Source organism: Schistocerca nitens, chromosome 9 (genome assembly GCF_023898315.1).
Source record: "Schistocerca nitens isolate TAMUIC-IGC-003100 chromosome 9, iqSchNite1.1, whole genome shotgun sequence".
Taxonomy (NCBI): Eukaryota; Metazoa; Arthropoda; class Insecta; order Orthoptera; family Acrididae; genus Schistocerca; species Schistocerca nitens.
In genome coordinates, this window is record NC_064622.1 from 444,511,287 (window position 1) to 444,539,133 (window position 27,847).

The 27,847-nt window shown below is 39.1% G+C and overlaps 1 protein-coding gene across 1 annotated transcript in view; it reads right to left on the minus strand.

The window, feature by feature from the left end:
* Window positions 1-27,847, minus strand: part of LOC126204308 (tetratricopeptide repeat protein 28) — a 131,258-nt gene that overhangs the window by 33,227 nt on the left and 70,184 nt on the right. Inside the window, exons 16-23 of the mRNA XM_049938694.1 lie at window positions 23,201-23,268; window positions 23,001-23,149; window positions 18,971-19,130; window positions 18,637-18,810; window positions 16,119-16,288; window positions 13,723-13,950; window positions 5,126-5,295; window positions 123-314 (exon numbers count right to left, since the gene is read on the minus strand). Of these exons, the coding sequence (XP_049794651.1) occupies window positions 123-314; window positions 5,126-5,295; window positions 13,723-13,950; window positions 16,119-16,288; window positions 18,637-18,810; window positions 18,971-19,130; window positions 23,001-23,149; window positions 23,201-23,268 (1,311 nt within the window). The remainder of the gene's footprint in view (window positions 1-122; window positions 315-5,125; window positions 5,296-13,722; window positions 13,951-16,118; window positions 16,289-18,636; window positions 18,811-18,970; window positions 19,131-23,000; window positions 23,150-23,200; window positions 23,269-27,847) is intronic.

Below are 27,847 nucleotides of genomic sequence, written 5' to 3' on the forward strand. Positions count from 1 at the left end.
AATTTTCACGTAAAGCATAACTAGCAAACAGGCAATAGTGTCTTTTTATAATTGTGAATTAGACTCCTGCAATATTAAGTGGCTAGATATGAATTCTGTAAAATTAGTAAACTAGTCAATACCTCTGATCCCTCTTCATCTCCCTGCTCATGTCCAGGATCAGATCCTGCAGTGGCAAAGTACCTCTTTGGCTGTTGTGAGTCAACCACATCTCCTGGAGAGAGTACAATCGCTGACAACTTCCAGGACACATGCGTAGCCAGATGTACACATTCAGCTTCACCGATCTGTCGTAATACTGCTTCCTTGCTAGCCTGTAAAATAATTAATTAATGTCATCTTTATTTGGCATAGAGACTGTAAACTGAAAAAGCTCCATGTGTGGATATATTCTCTCTGAATTAGCATCACTAAACAAAGATACTGATAATTCTTGTTTCTTGTTGTAAAAATTCACAAATATTGAATTGAAAACATGTGTACATCCTTCTCAACTGTACTAGTAACTCTGAAACACATACAACAGATTTACAGCTGACGGACCAATGAGACTCACTGCCAGTTAATGCAACACACACACAAAATATAACTATACAATACAAAATTATGTTGAATATGTACTGTATTAACTGTGATAAAAAAATACTGAAAAGTAATTTTGTGTATTTACTTAAAAAGTATCCGGACTTTGTTTCATGTTATGTTTAAAGCAAAAGCCGATTTAAAAGAAAAAAATCATTTGTCAACAAACAAATAATAGTATATGGCAAGAGAAAATAATACTCTTGTGTGTGTCATTGCCCACGTGCACCTTTCTCAGCAGCTCCTGTATCAAGTGTCTTAAATTATGTGTAGTCCAGGTGCCTAATGGGGCCTCAATAGAGGGTAGTTATATTTCTATAGTAGGGGATGATGAAGAGATGGGAGAGGAGGTAGGGTTATGTGAAGGCTATTGCTAGCACACAGACTGCTCTTTCTGAATAACACAAAGAGTGTCCATTATGTTTAATACCACCACATGGCAGACAGCTTACCACCTACAGTGCTATCTGTCCTCATCCCCCGAGAGACTGTAGAGAGATTCAGAATATAACACAGGGCACTGACAGATAGTCTGCTAGCCACAAAAAGTAAGACACCAGTATCATCTCTCTGCCAGCCAAACATGATTATGAAAATTTGTGCTATTATCAGAGATCAAGCTGGTTACTGGCACAGCAATTGCCACTACAATAACATACTTCAACTATCTCAGTTATGGAGGTTGATGACACTCTTCAGTGAATATATATGTCATTCTTTCCAGTGTCATTACCAGTGAACACCGAACCAAGGCCTTTCTTCCAACTAATATGTCAGCATTGAATACAATGAGCTATAATTCTTTTTCAACTAGTAAGAGAAGGGTGATTCATTAGAAAAGAACATTTATGGAAATCTTGACTACTGAATCATAAGCTGCTTAAAGAAAACCAACATAATACATAATGTGCCATATTTCCATTATGTTACTCCAGTTCTTTTTTTATTCTTCATATAGATTTAAGTCTCTTTATTTTATTTCTAAATTGAAATACTAATTCCATCCATGTGTTTTTCTTCTGAATCTATAGAGATACTGCCTTACATATAAGTCCAGTACAGTACAACGGTAACAGTATATCAAGAAAGTATTAACTCTCTCATATCCTTTCCAAATGTCTCTCCCTCGACCCAGGGACCACAGTTATCTGATTCTTTAATAATTAAGATTCTTCACAGCTTTTCCCTCTTTTGCTGATTGATACAGCCTTTGGTTCTGAATGCACTTCTGGGAGTGAGTGTATTATTAGTTTGCTTCTGCTTGGTTGAAAAAATGGTTCTTTCATAGTTATTTTATTGAAGAGTTGTTCTGGGGATTCTTTTACTTCAAATACACTAACAACTCAAGTGAAATAATCACATTTATGAAAATAACAGATGAAGATAGGATATATAATCTTACAATGTCAGAATAATTGGGTTGTCCCTCTAATGTTAACAATAAAAAAGAAGAAAGACACGGAGAACTGCAAAACAAAGTAATTACCGTATTTACTCGAATCTATCCGCACTTTTTTTCCAGTTTTTGTAATCCAAAAACTGCCTGAGGCTTAGAATCGAGTGCAAAGCAAGCGGAAGTTCTGAAAAATGTTGGTGGGTGCCACCACAACTTACTTCTGCCATTGAATATATGTAGCGCTACACAGGAATGCTTTGTAGGCACAAAGATAAAATACTGGCGCCAAAACCTCTGTGTCAGTAAATAAATTTTTAAAAAAAGGTGGAAGACGAGCTTTTTTCTCTGCCCCGAGTTTCGACCCCTGCATTTTCATACATTATCCAACGAAGTAAATAAAAATTCCGTATTGTTCATCTTCGAAGGTAGCAGCATTCCAATGTACTATGAAAATCCGACTGGCAAGACTGTTTGGGATGTTTGTCAATATGGCCAACTCTACGATCTGAATTTATTCCTATCTGTGAGAAGAGATGGTTGCTAATAGGAACTTTTATAAATTGTGAATCACATGCAGTATTCTCGTCACCATAAGAATAATATGAATATAAACCTTTTGCCATGCATTGTTTCATGTTTGCTGCTATCTCATTTAAATCCTGTCTGCCTAATAAACTACGAAAGTAGAGTGAGACAACAGCAAACACGGAAGAATATACATATCATGTCATGTTTATATTTGTATTATTCTTATGCTTAATAGTGATACAGTCAGAAATGAAGCACGGCAATTGACTAGATTTTTAAATCTAAGATGACTCTAATTTCTGTGTAGAATGTAATGTACTAAAGAGGCGCCAGCAAATATTTTCAAACGGAGAAAAATTTTTGCTAAACTCTCGTTCAGAACATCGTCTATCATACGCAGTCTATTATTTGGTTCTTGTTGATCATTATCAAAGAAAGCAGCATTGTAAGTAACACCAAATAGCAGTTTCTTGCCATTGTTTTGCTAATGAGACGATTCCTCTCTTTCTTTTTTAAAAAGCGGCGGTAGCGCGCACAAAAGCAAGCCGTGCCGCGAGCAGCGACAGGCCATAAACACGCACTATCAGAATGCGACAAACAATGCATGATACAGTACAGTAATGAATTTTCAGCTTAGAGCGATGTAAACACCCATAACAAAGAAAACTGTGCTTATCAGATCAAAGAAAAATAGGCAATCAATTCAAACCAAACTAAGCACATGGAAAAGGAAGGGTACCCGTATAAATACGGACAGAGCGCCTGACGCATATCAATGGCTACCTGGTGAAGCTTAACTGCTAAGCTTATGACTCGAACCAAACTACTGTAGCTGTATCGTCATTCATTCGACCGAAATTGTGTCTCATATTACAATGGACCAACTTTGTTTTGATTTGGAGATGCAGCCTATAAGTTTTCTTAATGGTGATTATACAAACATGTGATTTTATGAGTTTTTTTATAAAATTACTTAAACTATTCTGGCATTTTATTTATACACTATATGATCAAAAGTATCCGGACACCTGGCTGAAAATGACTTACAAGTTCATGGTACCCTCCATCGGTAATGCTGGAATTCAATAAGGTGTTGACTCACCCTTAACCTTGATGACAGCTTCAACGCTCGCAGCCATATATTCAATCAGGTGCTGGAAGGTTTCTTGGGGATGGTAGCCCATTCTTCACGGATTGCTGCACTGAGGACAGGTATTGATGTCAGTCAGGGAGGCCTGGCATGAAGTCGGCGTTCCAAAACATCCCAAAGGTGTTCTATAGGATTCGTGTCAGGACTCTGTGCAGGCCAGTCTATCACAGGGATGTTACTGTCGAGTAACCACTCTGCCACAGGCTGTGCATTTTGAACAGGTGCTCAATCATGTTGCAAGATGCAGTTGCCATCACCGAGTTTCTCTTTAACAGTGGGAAGCAGTCAGGGAGGCCTGGCATGAAGTCGGCGTTCCAAAACATCCCAAAGGTGTTCTATAGGATTCGTGTCAGGACTCTGTGCAGGCCAGTCTATCACAGGGATGTTACTGTCGAGTAACCACTCTGCCACAGGCTGTGCATTTTGAACAGGTGCTCAATCATGTTGCAAGATGCAGTTGCCATCACCGAGTTTCTCTTTAACAGTGGGAAGCAATAAGGTGCTTAAAACATCAATGTAGGCCTGTGCTGTGATAGTGCCATCGAAAAAATAAGAGGTGTAAGCCCCTGACCACACCATAACACCACTGCCTCCGAATTTTACTGTTGGCACTACACGCGCTGGCAGATGACGTTCACCGAGCATTTGCCATACCCACACCCTGCCATTGAATCGCCACATTGTGTTGCATGATTCATCACTCCACACAACATTTTTCCACTATTCAATCGCCCAATGTTTATGCTCCTTACACCAAGCGAGGCGTTGTTTGGTATTTACCAGCTTGAGGTGTGGCTTATGAGCAGTCGCTCGACCATGAAATCCAAGTTTTCTCACCTCCCGCCTAAGCGTCATAGTACTTGCAATGGATCCTGATGCAGTTTGGAATTCCTGTGTGATGGTCTGGACAGGTGTCTGCCTATCACACATTACAAACCTCTTCAACTGTCGGTGGTCTCTGTCAGTCAACAGACGAGGTCAGCCTGTATGTGTTCCTTCACGTTTCTACTTTACTATCACATCTGAAACAGTGGACCTAGGGGTGTGGAAATCTCACGTACAGAAGTATGACACATGTGACACCCAATCACCTGACCACGTTCGAAGTCTGTGAGTTCACTGGAGTGCCCCATTCTACTCTCTCATGATGTCTAATGACTACTGAGGTTGCTGATATTGAGTACATGGCAGTAGGTGGCAGCACAATGCACCTAATATGTAAAATGTATGTTTTTGGGGGTGTCCAGATACTTTTGATCAGATAGTGTAGCTGAAGTGAGCTTAATTTTCATATACACCTCATAGCTATTCTATAATGGTTTGAGTCACTCAGGAACTGAGATTAAACAAAGTTCCTTTTATGATATTTTACAGTAAAAATAGATGTGTCACATAGTGCATATTTGTCATTTCTGAAAATTATTACTAATGCTTATAAACTAAAAGTTTGCTATAAATCAAGAGTATACCTGTGCCCCAACCAACGCCTTTGCCTGTAACATCTCCGCCACCATGGCAGCTTCCTGCTCAGCATACGGAATGTCACTCCAACCCCACTGCTCAGTGACTGAGCCAGGAAGTCTTGGATTTCCCACCACCAGTGCTGACATGTTGGTGCTCTGCTGTGTCTGGTCCATACCTGAAACACAGTGGCATATGAGAAATCATCCTGAAAAAGCTGCTGGAAACTTAAAATTAAACATGATAAAAGCAACTAATATATATGAGGGAACCGCCAGTTTCTTTACAGCTGACAAGAGGAGGCCACAACGTCTCGATCACGGATTTACTTCAAAATTTGTACACTTATTGTATTCCATTAAGACAAATACATAAATGAGCAAAAGTTTTCCTGAAAATGTAAACCTGTCATGATTTATGAAACCCCTTATACCTGCAATTGGGTAAGGAACCCAAAACTACTTTGCACCTCAATGCTTTGACCTGCAGACACAGAGACTGGCCTGGTTTGGCAGCTAACTTGCATAGTGGTGAGACCTTCATAATATAGCAAGAAAATGTATTTGCAATTAAAAAAAAAATCCTAAAATTTACATTTTTACTGCAAGGGTAGATCACGTAACTAATGAGGAGGTATTGAATAGGATTGGGGAGAAGAGAAGTTTGTGGCACAACTTGACTAGAAGAAGGGATCGGTTGGTAGGACATGTTTTGAGGCATCAAGGGATCACAAATTTAGCATTGGAGGGCAGCGTGGAGGGTAAAAATCGTAGAGGGAGACCAAGAGATCAATACACTAAGCATATTCAGAAGGATGTAGGTTGCAGTAGGTACTGGGAGATGAAGAAGCTTGCACAGGATAGAGTAGCATGGAGAGCTGCATCAAACCAGTCTCAGGACTGAAGACCACAACAACAACAACTGCAAAAATGGGGGTGACTCCCAGTTCAATGTTTAATGCAACTGCAAAACTTCAGTTAAAAGTTGTGTCTGCATACTGTGATGGTCTTCTTCAAGAAGTGGATCTTATTGACACAGAATCATTAGGAACAATTTCTGCAGATGCAGTGGTGATAGGAGAAAAAACTTTATCTGTCTACCATCAAAATGTTAGGACAAAAGATACTTATTACAGACAATGACCTCATTCATTCTGACAAAGTAGATGAAGAAGGTCTATTTTGTGAAGTTGAAGACTTTTCTGATGATGATGATAATGAGCCAGCCAAGAAGAAGGAAAAAGCCGGCTATATCCTGTTGTAGACAAAAATTTATGTGGCGATAATGCTTACCCCAGCTGTCTGAGTCATTTTGCATATTTCCTGAGGCAGTCACACTCTTCTCCTATACTATTTGTAGTTTATAAGTAAATCAGAAACACTATCTTCGACTTTCATGTAATTTTGCGCAGTAGGATACTATAGTATAAGAATATTTTAGAAAAGGTTTCTCCAATATTATTTATATATATTATTTTGTGTTAGTGATAAATAATGTAATCATAAGCAGATGGGAGAAAATAAAGTGGTACCATGATTAAAGAATTTCGGCCAAACAAGGAGGTAAGGTAAACAGAAAATGAAAGGCGTCAACACATATGGAGGATGATTAACATCTGAAGTAATCAGCTCACTGGCGCAGCAGCAGAGGCAATATGCAGCAAAAACCATCTTAAATATGAGATCTTAATATTAATTGAGGTATAATAGAAGTGTTTGTGTACCTGTACAAGTGTGTCATGGTACAGCCTCTTCTAACATTAAGGAATTACAACTTTAAACATAATAATGTCTGTGGAAAGAATAAGCAAGATTTGTATGTATATTGCCCTTCAGACCAGAATCTCAAGCAATTTGATGGAATGCAGTGAAATAATAGTTTTTCTGAGTGATAATTTTATCCGATCGGTAAAGAAAGTTAAGTTTGCCTTAGCATAAGGATCTGTTACTGTTGAGTGTTTTTCAGTAGAGTCAGTTTTGCATTTGATAAGCAGAGCAGGTGTTTATTTATTAGATAATGATACACTAATGAAATAATGAAATAATAAAACAATGAATAATGTTATGGTCTTAATGGTTACGGAGCCTGTCTCTGCAGTAGGGATAGTTTTTGAGAACGCACTCCTCTAGCTAACAAGGTAAGAAGTGTAAGTAAATTAATTGAGCTGACCAACATGCTTGAGTAATGAAAAAGATAAATGTATACAAACAAATGTGGTGTAACTGTAATGATGATCTAATTGCGAATCAGGTAACATTGGGTACTGTTTATATTGTGCAATTCATGACACTGCAGTTGGGAATGAGAGTTTAACCAAAGGAGCACTCTTTTAATGGGGTACAAGTCATATAATGCTGTATTATTGGATCTATAGGTTACCTGAAAACTTCTATGTGTCTTCTGAGGAATTATGAGCTTAAAATAGTAATACTGGCACAAAGAACAGTAATTTTGCTGATTAACTGGTAACTGTGGTGCTAGACTGATGCGAGTATTTCTGAGAGGTCAACCATTTGGTGTGATTTTGTGAGGATTTAATTTTCTGGTTCAATGAGAGTAGTGCTCAGAGTTGAGTAGAGAAATGGGGCAATGATTTGGTACAACTTCCATCCCCGTGATTTTGATTTGAGTAGTAATTAAGTTATGTGATAGCGACTCTTCTTTTTTCATAATGTAATGATTAATAAATATATGCTACTCCACATCTTGAGTTTTTGCTATTTTGCAAATGGAAAAGAGGCCCAAATCTTTCAAGTTTAACCAGTTTTGGACAGTTATGACTTAGAGTAATGTATTTTAGTGTAATGTGCATTTTATTTAAAAAAATTTCTAGTCCACACCTTTCATACTATAGTCAATTTTAATACTAATTATTGTAATGTTAAAAGGACTATGTAATGTATTCATTTCTGATGTAATGACTACTATTTGCCATTGTGTTAAACAATTTTTTTCTCATACTTAAGTTAGAAGTAAAAGTAAGTGTACTAAAGTAAGGTATTTTTTCCTAATTTTTTCATGTACTGAGGTGGAGGAGAACCACCTCCAAGGGAACCGATAGCAGTACATTTCCTTACTAACTGCCACTTGGACCTGTTGAGGTGTGAACAACTTTGTGAGAAAATGTAAAAAAGCTCATTAAAAGTTTGAAACTGCTTGTGAAAAATACTAAACATTAAGAAAGTGAAATTTTCTGTCTATTGCAACCCAGGAAGATTTATTATTTGAAGCAAGATAGGGCTTGTATCAAATGATCTGTATCTTTAAATGTAATCTTCACTTACCCAAAAAGGACATCACTTATGATGAAGATGCCTTAATTTTGTTAAAAGTATAACTTGTGGATATTTTGTGCAAATGGACAATACACTGTATGTAAATATTTTGTACGGGGATTTTCATATGGCCAGTTCATATAAGTATAAATTTGAACAAATATATGTACTGTAGTTCTTGATAAGATTTCTTATGTGAAATTTTCTGTGTGTGGATTTTAAACCCAATTTCTGGGGTCACTTGTGGTCACTGAATTGCCCAGTTAGCTATTTGCAATATCTATCTGGTCAATTCAACGCGGGGGTGATGTGACGAAGCAAGCTGGGATATTTTTACTTCCCCTCTTGTTTTGCCATCTGCCTACTTAAATTGGTTTTTTCAATTTTAACTAATTACCATTAATATATGTAAGTGTAATCAGTATTTTCATAAAAGAGAAAGGCTGGCCATCAGTTTTAAAGAATGTAACGCCAGATCTAATTTTGTGCTTAGTTTTATGGATGTAATTTATTTTCTAATTTATGTCGACTATTCCTAGTTAGTATGTTTTGTTATAAGGAGAAATCCGTAATTGTTTCGTAACTTAAGTTCTATTGTTTACTCATAAACAAATACAAATTCTGTACTAGGTATAAACATTTGGAAGACAAAATGCTAGTAATCTTGAAGTATCTATTTGGCTGTAGTTGGAAACATGTTAGCAAAACTAGCCCTTAATTCCAAAGCAATTAACAGTTTTGTCAAATGTATTGTTTACATAACTATAGATGTTAATTTCATTATTTAAACAAATAATTTGGCTTGACCCTTGTAGAAGAAGAAACTGTTAGAAAGAACCAGTTTTTCAATGTTTTCAGATAATTTAATGAGTTAAGTTTTAATTGTAATTTCTGTAAATTAAACTTCGAACAATGTGTAGTTCCAGGACCTATTATTATGAGGATGTATAAGGGCCCAATTTTTTTGTCTCGAACAGCCATTACGTCGACACCGAGGACAACAAATCAAGAAATAAACAAGGTGTATACGACCCAGGACAACTGGGAGATCCGGGAAAAACCCGGGAATTTTTTAGAATTCTGGGAATTTTTCATTGTTTTAGTTTGCAGTTAAATTTTTGTAATTTTGGTTGGTAAGAACCGATACTCTAACAGAGGATATTACCGTATCCCGCTGCTGCAGAATAATACTCCAGCAATAACACATGAACGAGAGGAAAAAATGAAAATAAAACTTTAGTTGCAAGGGAAATGTGCTACATATAACAACAAAACACAGTGCTCATAGAAGCCAACAGCAAAATGTGTCAAACGTTTTAGGAAGACTACGCAATGCTTCATAACAACAAATTGCCTCCAATGAGCGTGACATCACAAATGTTTACATCGAGGACCATGAGAAAGAGAGGACAAGATGCATACGTCATGAAGGTAGGCCTTCTCTCGCTTGCTCAGCTCAGTAGACACACTGTCTTTCAACACCTCTTAACTCGTAACTAATGTACAAACAAGAATTGCATCTTCTACTGGAATCCACTGTTATGAAGTCTTACTGTTTATTAGACCTCCAACAATCAGAAGACCATAGGACTACTAATAATTTGTTACAGCTGTACTGCAGTACAACAAAATTAAAATTGTGCCATTATGATTATCTGTTGCATGAAGCATCATATGAAGATGTAATTATTGTTAGTACATAAACACCTAACAGCGAGTTAGCAGGTTTAGAAATGCATTTAGTCTGCTGAGTTGAGAGAGCGAGCACGCGAGCTCAGGCCTATCCTCGTGAAGTACGTGCAGCAGCCTGTCTTTCTCATGGGCCTCGTGTTTACATTAGATTGTTTGAGTAGTTGCGAGCAGGCTCATGCGCATGCACAGTTGAGTCGTGCATGAGTAGTACTTTCTCCCACTTCTGGCTACAGAAGTGTGGTTGTTAGCTGTATAAGCAGTAGCAGCAAGCAGCCAGTGCTACCCGGAAAAATTTTGCTGGTGTGCCCAAGCATGTGAATGGTGTGAAAAGTGGCAGTTGGCCCTAAATAACAAAAAGTGTGAGGTCATCCACATGAGTGCTAAAAGGAACTTGTTAAACTTCGGTTACATGATAAATCAGTCTAATCTAAAAGCCGTAAATTCAACTAAATACCTAGGTATTACAATTACGAACAACTTAAATTGGAAGGAACACATAGAAAATGTTGTGGGGAAGGCTAACCAAAGACTGCGTTTTATTGGCAGGACACTTAGAAAATGTAACAGACCTACTAAGGAGACTGCCTACACTACGCTTGTCCGTCCTCTTTTAGAATACTGCTGTGTGGTGTGGGAGCCTTACCAGATAGGACTGACGGAGTTCAAAGAAAGGCAGCACTTTTTGCATTATTGCGAAATATGGGAGAGAGTGTCACAGAAATTACACAGGATTTGGGGTGGACATCAATAAAGAAAGGCGTTTTTCGTTGCTACAGAATCTTCTCACGAAATTCCAATGACCAACTTTCTCCTCTGAATGCGAAAATATTTTTTTGACACTGACCTACATAGGGAGGATCGATCACCATGATAAAATAAGGGAAATCAGAGCTCGTACAGAAAGATATAGGTGTTCATCCTTTCCACGCGCTATACGAGATTGGAATAATAGAGAATTGTGAAGGTAGTTCGATGAACCCTCTGCCAGGCACTTAAATGTGATTTGCAGAGTATCCATGTAGTAGATGTAGATGAAGGTTGGCTAAGAACTGTAAGTCAAAACTCTTTCTTTCTGCATTACCAGGCCTTCTGCCTGAAGCAATGTTTTGCATTTGAACCACAAGACTTTATTTTGTTTGTGGTTATTTTAAGACTTGCTTTCAAGAAGGAACATTGTGTTCTCTTAATTCAAATAAATTTCATGTTCGTTTTTTATCTGGGCCTTTTCTGTTCAGTGATGTGTTTGCTGTTCTTCCAAATCAGTGCTTACATGTGTGCTTCTAGCCCAGGTAGACAATGTTTTGTGTGTGCTTTCATCTCCTTTGGTTGTTTTGTAGTTTTTGCATCAACTTTCGGTTTCTTGTCTCATAACAGTTGGTGATGTGGTCTTTGTGAAACTTCACTCTGCACACACTTCCTTCACATACAGTGGATGTTTCTGTGTGTGCCTCTTCTCATTTGTGTGACTTCAGATCTTTTGTTGGACACAAGCTTTCGTCACCAGTCTTCAGTGTTTGAGCCTGATACATTTGGATCCTGATATTTTGAGACAGTTTATCTTAAACCTGCTGCAGCATGTCTAATGCAGTGGAGCAACCTTCTATCTGCTCTTTTCTGAGTGAATACTGGCAGATGTAACAGTGCCTTCTGGTTTTCCTGATGTATATCTCCACGATGTTGGAGTTGCCCTCAAGGTTGCTCCCTCCCTGACTTTCCTACGGTTTCTGGTTCTGGGCACAGCACCTGCATTGGGGGCCAGTATCTTCATGACTCTGAGGTAACTAGTTGACGTACCCTGAGTGCCACCTGGGCTGATCACTTCCAGCCACTACTGACAATGCCTCCTGCTTCTTGCACAATGTAGGGCCCTGTGGACAGCATCACCAAAACACCAGACTCTTCCCAATGCTGTCCCCATAGCCCCACCAAAGCCTGCCACCACATGCCTACACTATTGCTGTTTCCAACTCTGGGTGCAGTATCAATTTCTTCATGTACTTTGACCCTATCCTTTAGTCCTTCCTCAAGCTATTTCCAAAAACATCCTTCATTGTGCCTGCTTTCCCAGCCCCTTCCTACTCCACAATCCCCAATTTTTGCTCCTTTTGGTGCCTCATCTGTGGACATGTCATAGAATTTCCCTATCCATGCCTAATTTAAGCACCCAATGTCCTGATTTCTCCAAAGTGCTTCCACACACCCAATGTTTATCCGAAGTGTTACTGCATAACAAGTTTTGGTCCAATGTGGTTCTGCTCAACAATATTTTACCCCATGTGCTTCTGCTCAACACACTTCCCCTCAGTGCTTTTGCATGACCAATTTCCTTCCCAAGTGCTTGTGCTCAACATTTTTCCCTCCCATGTGGTTCCACATGATGTTTTCCTTCTGCTACATGCTTTTGCATGACCACCTTGCACCCCAGTTACTATCACTTAGTGCTTTTCCATCCAAAGTGCTTTTGCATGATGACTTTTCATCGTTAATGCTTGGACACAATCTTTCTTCCATTTCCTTTTCCAGATTTTTCTACCCTGTGTCCAATTTGACACAACTGAGTTACGTGGGCAGCCAGGTTTCTTAAACTGACATGCAAAGGCTGAACCACTACTTGTGACTACCAGCTGGCCCCACAAACCTCTTTTCTATGCTGGCCGTGTGACAGGAAGCAAGACTGAATGTATCCTGGCACCATAAGCTGTACTTAGGTGCATGAGCCCTAAGGGGCCAATTCACTGACTGAACCTTCACACTGATTTTTGTGGGCTCCTATGTATTTCATCAACTAAGCACGCACACTTAAATTTGTTCTTTAACAGTGACTTTTTGCTTGATGAAAGATGCAGTTTCTGTTGTGGGTAATTTCATATAACCTTCAGATTGGTATCAAAGAAGAAAATCATATCTACATGCACCATAAAATGCAACTACACCATCTCTTCGCAGATATTCAAGCATACTGCAGCTATCAGTAATCAGTTATTCTACTATGATCTCCAGTAATAACAATTTGCATGTTTCTCACAAAAATATACATGTAATCACATTACAATGTCAAAACATACATCTTTTATCTTTGAGGGGTGATAAGATCATGTGCTTATGTTCAGTGTTGGTGAAAAAATATCCTTATGAAAGTGTCCAATAATTTGAAAATGAAAAGGGTCCTTACTACTTTACACCAAGACAACTGAACCTTTTCTGTTATACAAAATATCTTTGTTTCACTGAAAGATGTACTAAACAATTAACCTGACTGGACTGAAAACTATTTGAAATGCAGATTATAAATTTTATGAATTCAACAACTTTGAAGTGGAAACTAGGTTTAGTGAAAGTAAATATATAAAAACAAAGTTCTACAATAGCAGATATTCTACAATGGAAACAATGAACAAAAATAAGGGAAGACAACAGTCAGTTTTACTTTAGCTGCAGATGTGCACATTTAGGTATCTTCATAGTTCTGTGTGGAATTACACCAGAAAAATATCAGTAGCCCCAAAGCTAAATGCAAAGGCATTTCTAAGTGCCGCAAATCAGTCATCTGAAACTGAGTAGTTGTCTCTACTTATTTTTGTGAAATTAGTAGCACTTCCTCAATGTGTCTTTGGGCAAATGTCACTCTTCTCTCTCACCAGGTGCAGCAGTGACTGTTGAACCAGCCGGACTGGCCTTGCTGGCTGTGAGTGCCCTGGAGGAGCGCTGGGACGCACGGAGTGATGAGAGTGATGGCACTACGAGCAGGCTGAACCTCTCGCACAAGTATTCACATGGCCCCTCTGTGGCTGGCTTCAGAACGGGGAATGGAACCAAATACAGTTCACCTTCCAGCACCAGCAACAGTTCACGACGGCCTTTGCTGCCTGTGAATGACGTTTGTGCCAGAAATGTTATTTCCTGCATACATACTAAGAGATTAGGAAAGGTAAGGACCACAATTCCCAAGAAGTATAAAATATTACCCAGTAATAACATTCTGTACTAATATAACATAGCCTATTATACTAGGTATGTGTAACAACTTGTTTAGAACTTTGTATTTTTGACTACAGTGGTCCAATGAAGGCCATAAAATAAATAATAAAAAATAAATACTAGGTATGTAAAGAACTGTTGCCATTATTTATAATGATAATCTGAGATATAACATTACTGTGATGATAAACAAAGAATAATGTTTATTCTACATAAGGTTTCAAGATTACTGAATGAAGAATTTATATGAAAAACCACTAATTTGGTCTAATTCTGGTTCAGGAAGTTCAGCCACTATATCAGTTGTTTATTGCACATGGAAAGATACATGTATCTGTTTAGCAGACCTTTAAGTGGTTCAGAAAAAAATTCACAGGTCAAAAGGCAGCAAAAGTGGTGACTGTGTATCACATTTTATATTTATTATGGTAATTACCTAATAACTACAACTGTAAAACTGACACTTTTTCTCCAAAGAAAATTACTGATGGCATACTCAATAAAATTGGGATTTTATAGCTTAAAAAAGAAGGAATTAGTTTTTAATATCCTAGCGATAACAGTGCAAACAGAAAACAAGTAAAAGATTAGATTAGACAAAGGCCAGTGAAAGAAATCAGCCTTGGTCTCCTTTAGCTCTTTCACATCTGCTAGAGTCAAGCGTCCTGCCTGCCTGGCCAGCTAAAGGGATGAACCTATGGTGTACCTCGCTACCAGCAGCCTGACACAAGAAAATGTCTGCTGCAGGCTATGGCCACTGTCAGCTAATTGGACATTCCAGTGTGCACAGAACTACTCTTCAATAATACTCTTTACAAGATCTTATGACATTGTGCTGCCACAGTGGCCGCAGTTCCTGATAACTGTGAAAGAGAACTTCAAAACTAATCCAAGCTTTCTGATACAAGTTTATTCTGGATAACTATGTTTCAAGATAAATAGTTTTAAAGTGATCAGTTCCTAGCGAAGACAGCCAGAACCCAGTCTGTCTTCTGTTCCACGAGGCAGCGAGTACCACTGAGAAACTGCAATTAGTTTGGTGCACTGTTTGCTTTTTGCAATATATGATGTGGCAGTTTTATGGGAGAATTCATGCCCTTTCACATTACATATATTTGTATCGTGTGTGCTATGTAAATTAGGAAATCAGACTACATTTAGTTGACCATGTATGCCATTTCCTGTTCTGCGTGGCCATGAGTGCTGCCGAGAAACCGCACGTATCTGCTGCACTGTTCTGATTTTGTAATATCTTACATGTCAGTTCATTAGAATGATTCATCCCCTTCAGATTATATGTGCTGGTGTCATTTGTCTTGCGTAGGTCACAAAATCAAATTGTACCTATTAGAGCAACTCATGAGCAGAAAGCAACCAGGAGCAAGTGAAAACTGTAGCACTTTGTGATATTATGAAGAAGAGCAGAAAAGATAGTGTTGGCAGCAGTTCTGAAACATGAACAACAGCAAATTGCCATTCTATTATCTGCTCCCACACCCAGGCATACATGAATTTTCTTAGCCGTCAGGCCCACCTACCTGCTGGGCATATATGAATGCCCAAAGCCATCTGGATGTTCTACTTGCAGGCCATGCATGTATACCCGTAGCCACAAAAGGGTTAAGTAACCATTCTGGCATTCAACTTAGGTGGTTTAGAAAAACCTAAATCATAAAGTCTAAAAGAGGGTTTGAACACTGTTGCTCCCAATTATGAGCCCAGTGCCTTATCCTTTTAGAATATTTACACTTCTGAGACTGCCATTCCAGACTCTTTGTCGAACTTAGTTTCAGGAATTGTAGATATGTAACTTTATTTTTCTCAAAAATTCCATTTGTCACTTTTGGACTAAAACAAATTGTTACAAGTAGGTACATGATAAATAGCTTACCTGCTAACACGTAAATATAATATCAGAAAAGTTGACATAGTCATCTAAGGGCTATTCTGATGCTAATAAACTGAACTTTTTTATTTTCTTGTTTCGTATGATGCTGAATGTATATACGTGGAAGTTTAACTACAATAAACCTTTGCAACAGACTTGTACTATTACCTTTAGCACAAAGAGAGGGGAGGCAGTCTTCAAATGGAGCCAACAACAGCTGGTAGAGAGCTGCTAGGCAGGATGGCCCCTGCCAAGACTGGTGTGGTGGCTGTCGTGACCGCGTCGAGCCAGGACGTGACGCTGGTCCACTTGCTACACTGCCACCTACACTGCCAAGGCTGAAAACACAGGTCACAGCAATTATAAAGGGCTTACCAACGTGAGAAATAGGTAATGTCATATAAAACTGTTTGCAAATGATCAAAATTATGCTCCCATATTGGTACAAAATATTACATATTGGTACAAAATATCACTGAAATACCGAGACCTTGTGAAATCTGAACTAAATTGCTGAAAAAACACCTTAAAATATATTATATGAGGAAATGATTAGAACCAGTATCAAATTAATTTCAAGTTTGTATTTTATGTTTGAACCAATAACTAGGGACAGGAAAAATTATTTTATTTGGAAAAAATTATTTTATTTTATGGCCAACTTTGTGGCTGTGTTTGCCTAGTGTGTAGAACACTAGATTCCAGGCCTGGAGATCCTGGGAACAATCCTGGACAGGGGTAAGGATTTTTCTTCATTCTGGTCCATCCTGGACAGCCTTGCGGCCCTCTCAGCTTGCTATGGTACTAGGAATCTCTTCCTGGTAAAAGGTGGCCAGGGCAATTGGCCTGTCACCCTCCCCATCCTAATGCCATAGATTTTTTAAGGTTGCCCTCAATCTGATGTAAGCAGTCAGGCCAATAGCCTAGTCACAGGACTGCACCATAGACTTTACCTTTTTCTGGCCAATTTCGGTGTTATTTACTTTCTAATGATTTCTTTTTCAAATGGTGTAGGCTCTTTATTTTTGTCTTATTTAAATATTGTTAGTGTTATGTTGAAAATGAAAATATGTATATATATTAACATCCCATATCACATTTACATTATTGATAAATAACAAACATTTATCTTCAACCAAATAAATCTAATCAATTAAAGAAAAAATAGCTCTGTTACCATACATAGTTGGATGTTTTTTGTATGACACCATCATCATAAGTTTAAATCCTCTTCCGAAATCTGTCAAAACTTCTCAGTAGTGTGTATACAGCTACCCTGAGTGTGCCTGGATGTGGAAGACAAACTTTCAGCACAATAGCAGACATTTGACGATGACACATTATCTGCTGCCATGGAATGTTACTTTTCACTATATTCTGAAAGGATCTGTATCCCTTCAGAATACTTACACTGCTGAGACCTGCCATTCCAGACTCCTGGTTATATAAAAATTAATATATTTCACCATTATGAACCTAGGCTTGGAACAATGGCTTAGGGGTTTGAATGCAGCTTTGGATCTGTGGTCAAAAAAGTTGCCAGCCGAATTTGAAGGTGCAACTCAGTGTACTTCATTCTTCATTTCACCTTTGCCTGATGCAATTCTCTCTCCATGTTTTTCAAAACCATGCTGATTCATCACCAAAATTTCTGTTCCCTACAATATTGAAACTATTTTCAAATTCTTTAGACTTTGAAATAGAGATAACAGTCTTATCTACCAACATGATGTTTCCCATTAACTTTGCACAACAAATCTTAACAAAAATCATGTGTTTTGGAGAGATCTTTGACTTGATGTATCAATTAAAGTGCACATATTCACAGGAAACACACACACACACAAACATTCACAAACATATAAATAAATATGGTACCTGCTCACTCAAGTGGCTGATAAAAGCAAACCAAGTAAATACTATACTGATTGTTTAATTTAGTATTTTTTGTATTTGCACTGTGAATTATACAATTTAATCGATGCACAGCACAAATAACTCCAAAACAGGTCACTTTTGGTATGATTTGTTGTGGGAAATGTGACGTTGGCAAACAAAAGTTGCTAGCAAAATGGATCTCTTCTGAAGCAGGGTGTTTTCATCTGACATCACTTCCAGGCAATCAGTTCTTCACACAAGAAATTAAACTTCTTTCTTTGTTACACTCTAAATTCAATCATGTGAAAGAAGTCAAGATCCAATTTCAACATTAAATAACTATTGATTATTGACATTAATAAACCGTTGCCTTCAAATTTAAAACAGTTTAAACAGGATATAAAAACTGCTAATTACATGTTATGTTGCTAAAAGCAGCAGATTTTGCATTATTGTTTATGTGAATTAATTAGGATGCATTATGTGTTGCAATGAAATTCTTTAATTTTACTGACACCTATGCAATGTTGCCACTAAACCATTTCTCTGTAATATCCTTTTCCCTTTTTTCTTTTTCCAACAGGACTAAATATGTGAAAATGGTTGAGTCATGCCTACATTTTCAGTTATTAAGAGAACAGATTATGAAAGACAATGGTCTGTGTTCCAACCCAGCACACAGTTTGAGCTTTTCAGGAAGTTGCAAAACGGTGAAAACTCTGGTGCAGAAGTAAAGATTCTCTCTTGCTAGTTGACAATATCAATAAAATGTGATTAACTCTGATCAGAATACATGAGCACTAGTTACCTGAAAAGACTGCTAAGACTGTAGTTGCTGGAATTGAAGAGATGGTTGCGATTAACCATACGCAGGAAGCCAGTTCGATCAGCATCCTGATTTAGGCGATCACCAAGTTCTTCCAAGTGCTGTGACCAAATATCTGAAGCATCAGCATCCATATCACCCATGATGCCTCGTCCCCTGCGCACATAATTTTATTGTAAAAACATACAATAATATATGACACTGTATTAATTAATATTTTTTTCTGTGCCATCTCACCAATTTTTAGGATCACATACACATTGAAAATTCATGCCCCAATTTCATCAGAAAGAAAATAAATGTACCACTACAGTACCTGGACATTGTGTGTAGTTCCACGCCCAAGCTGTCTCGAACACTTTGTATATAATGCTCCAGCAGAGAGCCTGATGTTGCCAGGAGTTCCTCTCCATTAGCTTCTTGCTCTCGTTCAGCCTCAACCTCACTAACAGCCACTTCATGGAATCTTACCACACCTAAAAATAAATACTTACATTACATTTGGATTTCATGCCACTCTTTCACTGTAAAATTTTAACAATCAATTTGGAGCTCCTAGGAACCGAAAGACAGCAAACAATACAGATAATTAAATGAGACCATTGCAGGAGCACACCAGCTGTAAACATCATGCTCTGCAGAGTGATTTGTGAAACTTCAGTGCAATACATACAGCACAAGCACACTCTCAACTGTCCAGCCTACCATCATCATCATCATCATTTAAGACTGATTATGCCTTTCCGCATTCAGTCTGGAGCATAGTCCCCCTTATAAATTCCTCCATGATCCCCTATTCAGTGCGAACATTGGTTGATGCCTCTTCTGATGTTAAGCCCATTACTTCAAAATCATTCTTAACCGAATCCAGGTACCTTCTCCTTGGTCTGCTCCGATTCCTCCTACCCTCTACTGCTGAACCCATGAGTCTCTTGGGTAAACTTGCTTCTCCCATGCGTGTAACATGACCCCACCATCTAAGCCTGTTCGCCCTGACTGCTACATCTATAGAGTTCATTCCTTGATTTCCTCATTGTGGACACCCTCCTGCCATTGTTCCCATCTACTAGTACCTGAATCATCCTAGCTACTTTCATTTCTGTAACCTCAACCTTATTGATAAGGTAACCTGAATCCACCCAGCCTAATGTGACTGAAAATCAAGCCAGATAACAAAGAAGCCAGAGAGGCTGCAGTTCGATAAATTTTCTCTTCCAACCCCAGCTGTCTATTCAAAACATGTTTTTTTACACAAAAGCCTACTTCCACTAACATTTTCTGACTGCTTACGTAATACTTGCTAGTTATAACTGTTATTATGTACATACTGCACCCTCCAAAATGATCTACACTGAAAAGAATGAATATATGATCACGCACATGGAAAGTCAGGCCTAACAAAAAAGATGAAAGTTCAAAGTCTGAGGTTTTTAAAAAGTCTTTGATAGATAACTGTTTCCCTCCTTTAGCTCTCTTCCGTGCTGCAATATTCCTTCCCTTATGCAAACAGACGACATCAGCTGGCATTCCTTCCTCCTCTTCACAAATGTACTGCAGTGCTGCCTCAGTCATCTTGAACCCTTCAAAATATGGGATGAGATTTCTTCTCTCATCTAAGTTCGTCTCCTCCTTGTATCTTACTTGCTGCTGCATCACCATTTCCACAATATCGTTGTCATTTAGTTCATCAACTTCATTATTTGCTATCATTCTGTGATTTCATCAGCATCAACATCCTCACAGTCCAGTACATTTTTGAACAATGAAACAACATTATTGCCATCTTTGACTTATGTTTCACACATTGATATAAAGTTAAAACACCCATCTTAATGGACTAAAAGCATTTTCCAAGACCTTATAAGTGATATGTTTATAATCTCTTTCCACACCTCAACCAACCACCTTATGACATCTAGCAAGTTGGTCCTCTTCAGAATGGTTACACATTCTTCATTATTATCAATCACTCATATCAATGAACTTAAAAGTATTATGAAAAGAATAGACTGCTACACACCATATAGTGGAAACGTTGAGTTGCAGACAGGCACAACAAAAAGTCCGTTAAACAATTAAACTTTTGACCAAAAAGCCTTCTTCCGACTTAGACAAAACACACACACACACACAAACACAAATTCATGCAAATACAACTCGCACTCACAACCATTTTATCTGGCTGCCGAGGCCAGATTGGCAGCGATTCTCAATCTTCCAGATTTTCAAAAGTTCTAGGTTTTTGTGATTTCCCTATTAAGGTAAAACTAAGATTGTGGAAGCCAGCTGCATTCCTGTAAGTCATGATGGAAACTCGTTCCTTACTTTTCTTGTATCCGGGTGCCACAGATTTCTTTTTTGACGCAAGCATTTTTGTAGGAAGCATCTTGTAATTTAAACCACTCTCATCACAACTTTCCAACTGTTCAACGGAAATTCCCTTCTCATGAATTAACTACAGAAGACAGTCTTTAAACAATGGCACAGCCTGTTTATCAGCACATGAAACCGCTCTACCAATGATAATCTGATGAATATCAAATTGGTTTTCCCACCATCAACCATCCACGACTGGCAGTAAATTCTGAATTTTCTTCTGTTTGCCACTGAAACTGCAGAGCTTTTTCCCACAATATTGGTGCAGTGCTCGGCAAACTTTCCTCCTAAATGTGCATGTCACAAAAATAAAGCTTCCTCAGCTTCTTTATGCTTATCTTTCAACACTGTTTCCTTTACTTGTATTGCACTTCCACTAGCTTGAGAAGCACACCACTTTCCAATTTCTGCTTGATTTTTCTTCCAGTCTCCAATATTACTTTTTCCTACTCTAACTCCAAAGCAACAGTTCTGGCAGCTACTCCAGAATCCAGTCGCATTACAGCACAAACTTTCTGATCTACAGTTATTAAAAGTTTTTTTCGTGTAATACCTATTTTTGACTCTTTAACTGAAACACAAAGGACTGCACAAAAGTACAACAACAACTGAAAAAAAAACAAAATCTGCAGGGTTGCCAACAATTGTTTGTGAGTGCTGGGAAAGGGCTTCTAAGTGTCGATTGTTGAAGAGTGGTTCCAGTAATTTATTCAGTATTAACAACACAGTATGTGCCTTATAGCTGTGACTCCAGAGGTGCTAGAAGTGCAGAAGATTCATAAGACATTTTGAAAGGCCACATAGCATTGTAGCCAGTGCCTGCTTGCTAAAGCTCTGGAAAAGTACAGTACGTACAATAAATTAATCCTCATTTTATTGTGGAGAAACATTATCATGATATTAACTAAGTAGGCTCAGTTAAGCATGCTGGACTGTAAGAAGGCCAGATAGTCACGTGCCAGGTGGTCAAATCAAGCCTCTAGCAGTCACCGTCGCTGTGTCGTCAGCCTCGCCACCAGAAGAAGGAGCATTGCTGTAAACAGCACTGCCACTGTGGCAATGACTCACTTTTGCGAGTCATGTGCCTTCTGCCAGACAAGTATTTAGGTCTCTGCTTGACTGCTCTACAGTCAGCTCACACTCCAAGCTTTATGACAATCATGCCTAGTAGTTCCTCAATCAGATTTCTTTTGTCAGGTGCACTCTATGCTCTGTGCTCTATGCTAGGCATTCCCAAAGGTCCATACATAACAGTTCTTTTGCTGAGCGCACTCTACCTCCTTGCTCTTACCAGCCACCCATACTAGTCCATCAGACACTATCCCAAGGACTTTGTCTACATATGAACATTACAGTGAAAACCCAGCAATTACTGCTTCAGTGATCAACAATCAGACTGAACTGAGTAGTGCAGACTCACATTCCAAGAAACTGTCATTGTGTCTGTTTACTGAAATCAGTAAAATTCCATTGTTAATAGTCAGATGGGCACATTAATCGTAGAATGTTGACCCCCTCAGTAACAAACTCTACAATGTGTTTTGTTAAATTCAAGGGCAATATGTTAAATACAACAAGATGAAACAATTTATATAGTAAACTGCAGATTCTAGTGGCACAAATGGAACTACTTGTTACCAACACATGGTGCAGTTGAAGGAACAACAGCTAATGTGATTATAAAATCTTTACTAAACTGAAGGTTAGAATTTTCTTCTGCTGTCCTTTCATTTAGAGAAGCATTTAATACCCAAATCAAGGTGTTCTGCACTGGATCTGGCCCAGTTCCTTAATAACAAAAGTGCAGAGTCTTAACCACAGTGCCATGTTCGGCCATTTCAGAGATTAAATATCTTTCTCAGGCTTCCTGTGTTTACATTACTGGACATATTACACAACACAAAAAAATTGTCCAGATGCCATACTTAAACATGCATCTGTTTATGTAATAGAAAGTTCTGTTTACTTGCCTTTTGTTGGCACAATAAGCCAAGAGTAGAGGTAGCCTGCAGCCAAGCTGTAGTAGAGCACAGACGCCTTTTGCCTGTTGACTATCTCCAGTAGCTGCTCCACAGAATTGGGGGTGTTGTCATCCAGGCGGGGCGCCGGGGCAGAGCCACTGTGGTGGCAGGGGTCAGCAGCCTGCCTCTCCAGCAGCAGGTCCACCAACGCTCGTGTCCGCCCCCTCTCTGCGACTAGAAGTGCCTCTTCCTGGCGCCCGAGACCCACTAACACGCGCTAAAATCAAAGATACTTTTTTATCAGTGACAAGACGGTGTGTGTGTGTGTGTGTGTGTGTGTGTGTGTGTGTGTGTGCGTGCGCGCATGTTCGTTTTGTGCTTTGTGAGATACTGCAGAGAGCAGATTGAGGCAAGAATTCATAACACTACTGTCACAATGTAACTGCAATATTTAATTTATTTACTACCTATTTACTTAGTTTCACTTCATAAATACAACTAACGTTTTTATCAATCCTTAGTTGTTTTCACTTCTGTACATTTAACCCCGCATTCCATAAATCAACAGTGCCAATTTTTCAAACAGAAATATTAATGGTTTCTTCATTTACAAATATTTTTCCTACTCACAATTAATATAATATTTATTAATATGCAAGTCAAAGAGTAACACGAGATGAATTACAGAAATCAAGGACAAAATGAGTAATCTACAAATTAAAATAAAAGAATTAAGGAACAAAACAGACCAAATCAACAAACTGAAAAGACAAATGAAACAGACTACAGATAAAGATTAACAAACATGGAGAAGGATGAAACTTCCTGGCAGATTAAAACTGTGTGCCCGACCGAGACTCGAACTCGGGACCTTTGCCTTTCGCGGGCAAGTGCTCTACCAACTGAGCTACCGAAGCACGACTCACGCCCTGTACTCACAGCTTTACTTCTGCCAGTACCTCGTCTCCTACCTTCCAAACTTTACAGAAGCTCTCCTGCGAACCTTGCAGAACTAGCACTCCTGAAAGAAAGGATATTGCGGAGACATGGCTTAGCCACAGCCTGGGGGATGTTTCCAGAATGAGATTTTCACTCTGCAGCGGAGTGTGCGCTGATATGAAACTTCCTGGCAGATTAAAACTGTGTGCCCGACCGAGACTCGAACTCGGGACCTTTGCCTTTCGCGGGCAAGTGCTCTACCAACTGAGCTACCGAAGCACGACTCACGCCCGGTACTCACAGCTTTACTTCTGCCAGTACCTCGTCTCCTACCTTCCAAACTTTACAGAAGCTCTCCTGCGAACCTTGCAGAACTAGCACTCCTGAAAGAAAGGATATTGCGGAGACATGGCTTAGCCACAGCCTGGGGGATGTTTCCAGAATGAGATTTTCACTCTGCAGCGGAGTGTGCACTGATATGAAACTTCCTGGCAGATTAAAACTGTGTGCCCGACCGAGACTCGAACTCGGGACCTTTGCCTTTCGCGGGCAAGTGCTCTACCAACTGAGCTACCGAAGCACGACTCACGCCCGGTACTCACAGCTTTACTTCTGCCAGTACCTCGTCTCCTACCTTCCAAACTTTACAGAAGCTCTCCTGCGAACCTTGCAGAACTAGCACTCCTGAAAGAAAGGATATTGCGGAGACATGGCTTAGCCACAGCCTGGGGGATGTTTCCAGAATGAGATTTTCACTCTGCAGCGGAGTGTGCGCTGATATGAAACTTCCTGGCAGATTAAAACTGTGTGCCCGACCGAGACTCGAACTCGGTACCTTTGCCTTTCGCGGGCAAGTGCTCTACCAACTGAGCTACCGAAGCACGACTCACGCCCGGTACTCACAGCTTTACTTCTGCCAGTACCTCGTCTCCTACCTTCCAAACTTTACAGAAGCTCTCCTGCGAACCTGCAGAACTAGCACTCCTGAAAGAAAGGATATTGCGGAGACATGGCTTAGCCACAGCCTGGGGGATGTTTCCAGAATGAGATTTTCACTCTGCAGCGGAGTGTGCGCTGATATGAAACTTCCTGGCAGATTAAAACTGTGTGCCCGACCGAGACTCGAACTCGGGACCTTTGCCTTTCGCGGGCAAGTGCTCTACCAACTGAGCTACCGAAGCACGACTCACGCCCGGTACTCACAGCTTTACTTCTGCCAGTACCTCTTCTCCTACCTTCCAAACTTTACAGAAGCTCTCTTGCGAACCTTGCAGAACTAGCACTCCTGAAAGAAAGGATATTGCGGAGACATGGCTTAGCCACAGCCTGGGGGATGTTTCCAGAATGAGATTTTCACTCTGCAGTGGAGTGTGCGCTGATATGAAACTTCCTGGCAGATTAAAACTGTGTGCCCGACCGAGACTCGAACTCGGGACCTTTGCCTTTCGCGGGCAAGTGCTCTACCAACTGAGCTACCGAAGCACGACTCACGCCCGGTACTCACAGCTTTACTTCTGCCAGTACCTCGTCTCCTACCTTCCAAACTTTACAGAAGCTCTCCTGTGGTTCGCAGGAGAGCTTCTGTAAAGTTTGGAAGGTAGGAGACGAGGTACTGGCAGAAGTAAAGCTGTGAGTACCGGGCGTGAGTCGTGCTTCGGTAGCTCAGTTGGTAGAGCACTTGCCCGCGAAAGGCAAAGGTCCCGAGTTCGAGTCTCGGTCGGGCACACAGTTTTAATCTGCCAGGAAGTTTCATATCAGCGCACACTCCGCTGCAGAGTGAAAATCTCATTCTATTGAGAAGGATGATTTTTTTTAGGAAAAAAGAAAAAAGAAAAGAGAGTAATGGACTGAGAGAATGAAGGAATGAAGAAATCCTGCAACAGGTAACTGAAAACCTATTTGTATAGAATTGACTAAAGTGGTCAACCATGAAATTTAAATCAATATATATAGTGTGGTCAACCATGAAATTTAAATCAATATATATAGTAAAAGTAAGTGTAGTGTGTCTGTGCGTGCGGCAAAAACTTCGCAAGTGATTTTTGCAGCCCCATGGGTGTAATACAGTGTGGTAACCCTCCATTCCCCGTCCATGAGGAAGGTATTGTTTTAGAACTGCAGGGGTTAGTTGTGAAGGTATGGGTGTTCAAAGATGGGACATGTTTGTAATGAAATAATAAATGTAAATGTGGTTTGTCCATGCATGCTGCTATAATTCCCCCACACACTAAACCATGGGGGTATATTATACTGTCGCTCCCCACCTACAGGCATGAAGAACAATTGGTTTGGAACTGGAGAGGCAGGGTTCAAAACATGGATGCCCAAACAGGGCATCACAACAATGGACTTCTTATGGGAAGATGGTGAAGCAGCTTGGAATCAAGTGTCGAAGTGGCCGAGACTGGCCAGAATGTTCCTTCTAGAATAGTCAAGAATATTGCAGAATGTGTCAGAATTTTATAGAAACTTCTTTAAAATTTGAGAATGATCTAGATCTTCAAGATAATCCAGAATTAATGGGAGGTGCATTACTTACACATTCTGAACATTTTCAACAAACACTTGCAGTGTTTCCAAAATCAACCCCAGCAGATGAAATTGATTCATGTTTGAAGAAATCATTTTTTGGTCTTGAGTGAGGAAATTACAATTAAGAACAAATATTTACATCTACATGGATACTCTGAAAATCACATTTAAGTGTGTGGCAGAGGGTATATGAGACTTCAATTTGCCATGATAAAGAAGCGAAACATTTTGTTGAAAAACTCTGTACAAATTAGTGAAGGCACTCACCCAATTGACTATATGACTGTCCAAATTGAATTTACAAAATTAATATGTAAACTTTTTCCAAACACTGTTCAAAATGACCCAAGTAGGTTATTTGAAAGAGCCATTTAAGCAGTAATAAAAGTAATTAAAAAAAAAAACCACTCCGTCTTCAAGCCACGAGTAGCCTACCGGGACCATCTGACCACTGTGTCATCCTCAGAGGAGAATGTGGATAGGAGGGACATGGGGACAGCACACCGCTCTCACGGTCATTATGATGGTATTATTGACCGAAGCCACTACTATTCGGTCGAGTAGCTTGACAATATTAATTTAAAAATTCAAAACATGAAGTGAACATGATCATTTATCAAACAATGTAATAGCAGCAAAAATAATACCAAGAAAAGTTAAAGCAAAGACAGCTTTATTCCGAAGCTTCTGCTCATTCACCTGTTGTATACTATAGTCGTTGCACAGTGTTAGCTGTTGTGTTTCTGGAGATGTGAGTGTTTGAACTGGTAGCTATACTTTGTGGTGGTCACCAGGACATCTCTCGTATATATTTTGGGATAATTTCGATTTTCTATAAAAATGTGATTAGCATAGTACTTCATTTCAAATTACAGTATTGTTCCACACTTCAGTGGATTTAAGTGCACAAAAGAACATTTTGGAGCATTCAAGAGTCCTATTTGGTGTGTCATACTAATATTTTTATGATTATTTGAAAAGTTTGTTTTTACTATGTTCACAGAACCCAAATGAAAATAAAACCCATGCAAAGTTTTTTTTTTTTTTCAGCTAGTAAAATAAATAAATGCAACTCAGTGCAATATTGACTTTTCTAATGAGCTTCAGTGACTTATTTTATTGTCAAAGAAAGTGAACAAAGTTACTCTAGTATCTCCAATAGGTTCAGAAGTACCTCAAAACTATTGAATTATCATTTTACACAACCAGTTATAATTTTGCTAATGAAGGGAGTTTTTCTCATATTTCACATGCATCAGGAATGTTGTCTTTGTTCACACAACAACATAATTTCACTCACATGATATAAGAGGTTTGTAATTGTTGAATTAAAGCTGTTGCTGTGAAAGTCAAAAGCAAAATAAAAATAGTATGGAATGCAGGAA